Source organism: Benincasa hispida, chromosome 1, assembly GCF_009727055.1.
Source record: "Benincasa hispida cultivar B227 chromosome 1, ASM972705v1, whole genome shotgun sequence".
Lineage (NCBI taxonomy): Eukaryota > Viridiplantae > Streptophyta > Magnoliopsida > Cucurbitales > Cucurbitaceae > Benincasa > Benincasa hispida.
Window position 1 is genome coordinate 74,579,752 of NC_052349.1, and position 2,143 is coordinate 74,581,894.

The 2,143-nt window shown below is 39.0% G+C and overlaps 1 protein-coding gene across 1 annotated transcript; it reads right to left on the bottom strand.

Moving 5' to 3' along the window:
- Positions 1-230: 230 nt before the first annotated feature.
- LOC120067372 (coniferyl alcohol acyltransferase) lies at positions 231-1,640 on the bottom strand. Its single transcript, XM_039018946.1, has one exon. It carries the CDS (start codon positions 1,613-1,615, stop codon positions 269-271), a length of 1,347 nt encoding a protein of 448 aa, XP_038874874.1. The 5' UTR covers positions 1,616-1,640; the 3' UTR covers positions 231-268.
- Positions 1,641-2,143: the final 503 nt, after the last annotated feature.

The following is a 2,143-nucleotide window of genomic DNA, read 5'->3' on the forward strand; positions in this document are numbered from 1 at the left end:
GATAGAGCTCAGTCTTCCTTTCATTGTTTCTAAAAATAACGTACTCCACTCATTTCCAATTTTTGCATCAATCATTATAGATGATTTGTTAGGAGATTTTCTCTCCCTATTTACCACGAAATTTCCCCTTAAATTCATTTTCATTTCTTTACTCATTTTAATTTTGAGCAATCAACATTGCAAATATTAAACTCAACATATCGTCAACAAATATTTTCATCGTCATCTTCTAAAATTCATCTGATTTTCTATGTGATACTCAAGTCATTTAAAGCTGAAGGAGAGTTGCTGTCATGGGTTGAAACACAGAATCCAACTCCAAAGCAGCAGCCAATTCAGGCTCCAAAATAGCAGACACAGTCCAGGACCCATCCCCTTTAGCACTAGGCCTTTGATTCAAATAACTAACTCCAATTCTCTCTATAGTCGAGCCCACAGTCCCAAGCACTGGGCTTCCAAACCCAAAGTCCAATTCAGAAACTGGAAACCTTTGGCCCGATGACACAACAAGGCCTGGCCCACCGAGGCCCAATACAATCCTCGACAGCATTAGCCCAGGCCTATGACACTCAATCCAATCAATCAAGTCTAAGAAATGGGCCTTGTTCGTCGCCTTAGAAATCGCCTCATTAACCACGTCAGCAATATTCGATAACGAATTACATTTCAGTTCCTCAATACTTGCCTCCCCAAACGCAACCGACAAGACGTTCCCTATGTAATCCGACATGTAGTTCCAATCTCCCCCTAATCGGCTCCGTCCATCGACTAACCATCCCATTTTACACCTCGAATGCTCTGTTTCCATGGCGGAAACCATCGTTTTCCATACATATGCAGAGAACGCTTCGATTTTCGTCCTCTTAACTCCGTTTGAACTCGCGAGTTTCTGTAGTTTATTGATGCTCGTTCGATCGATGTAATAGAGTCTCTTGATTAGCTTCTTCAATGTCGGAATATTCTTTATGTCTTCCATGGTGCATTTCACCATCAAATCGTCCAAATCCGGATGGTAAGTCGGAGGCGATCGAGGGAGAATGTTTCTCCGATGATCTGGTACGGTAGAAATTGGTTTTCCCCTAGCGATTTCCGACCAAGCGAGGAGGAATTTTCCAAATGCACTTGCGTCACCGAGCGCATGATCGAATGTGAACGTAATCGATATTCCGCCGCAAGTGTAACTCGTGATTTGAATTTGCAGAGGAAATTTTGGATTTACAGTGACGAGTTTTCCTTGGAGAGGTTCGTTGAGATCGTAAAAATTCAAGGCGTTCAATCGAAGATTTGCCTTTGCTTCTACAACCAAAGCACCGGAGTTATCGCAAATAATTTCAGGCTCGTTAGTTGTTGCGTTTTGGATAATTTTACCAGCGAATGGATAGTAATGATTTAGGGTGTTTGCGAGGGAGATTTTGAGAGCATCGACGATGGCGGCGGAGGAGTTGGTCATCGGACGGCGATAGAAGTAGAAATATGTGATCGGAAAACGACCGGAGAGGAGATCGAGATTTGAGAGATGCAAAATGCGCGGTTCCGACGAGTGATGGGTAGCTTTGACGATGGATTTATTGGTGAATGTAACTTGGAGCTTGGTTTGGATTGAAACGTCTTCCATTAAAGCTTGAAGATGAATTAGCCAATTTGAGAAGGAAGATTTCGAGAGATGACCATTTTAAGATGTAGTTTCGATGGATGAACAATTAGGTAACTCCTACCACTTTCACTTTCGATTTGATTGAGTTGACTCACCACTAGGATTTGCCTATCTATAATTAGAGAAAAACTTAAGTGCAGTCTGACTTCACCTAATGACAAACTGTCATATGATATCTTTATTTTTTTATTTTAATTTAATTTAATTTTTTATGTGATAAGAGGAAGAATACACAGTTAGCTACTCTTGTATAATATACATACAAATGGAATGTTTTAATCTCCATAATCTTGAACAAAATTTTTAAAGTTGAACATTACCTATTATTTTTTGCACTTTTTAGTGTTAAATTATAATTTTAGCTCATGAGGTATATCTTAGTGTCTACTTGGTTTTTTTACTAAAAAATGTTTAATTAATTCGGAATAATGACTTAAATATGTGACTTAAAATTTTAGTTGTGAAAATGAAAAACTTTATGAAAAGATG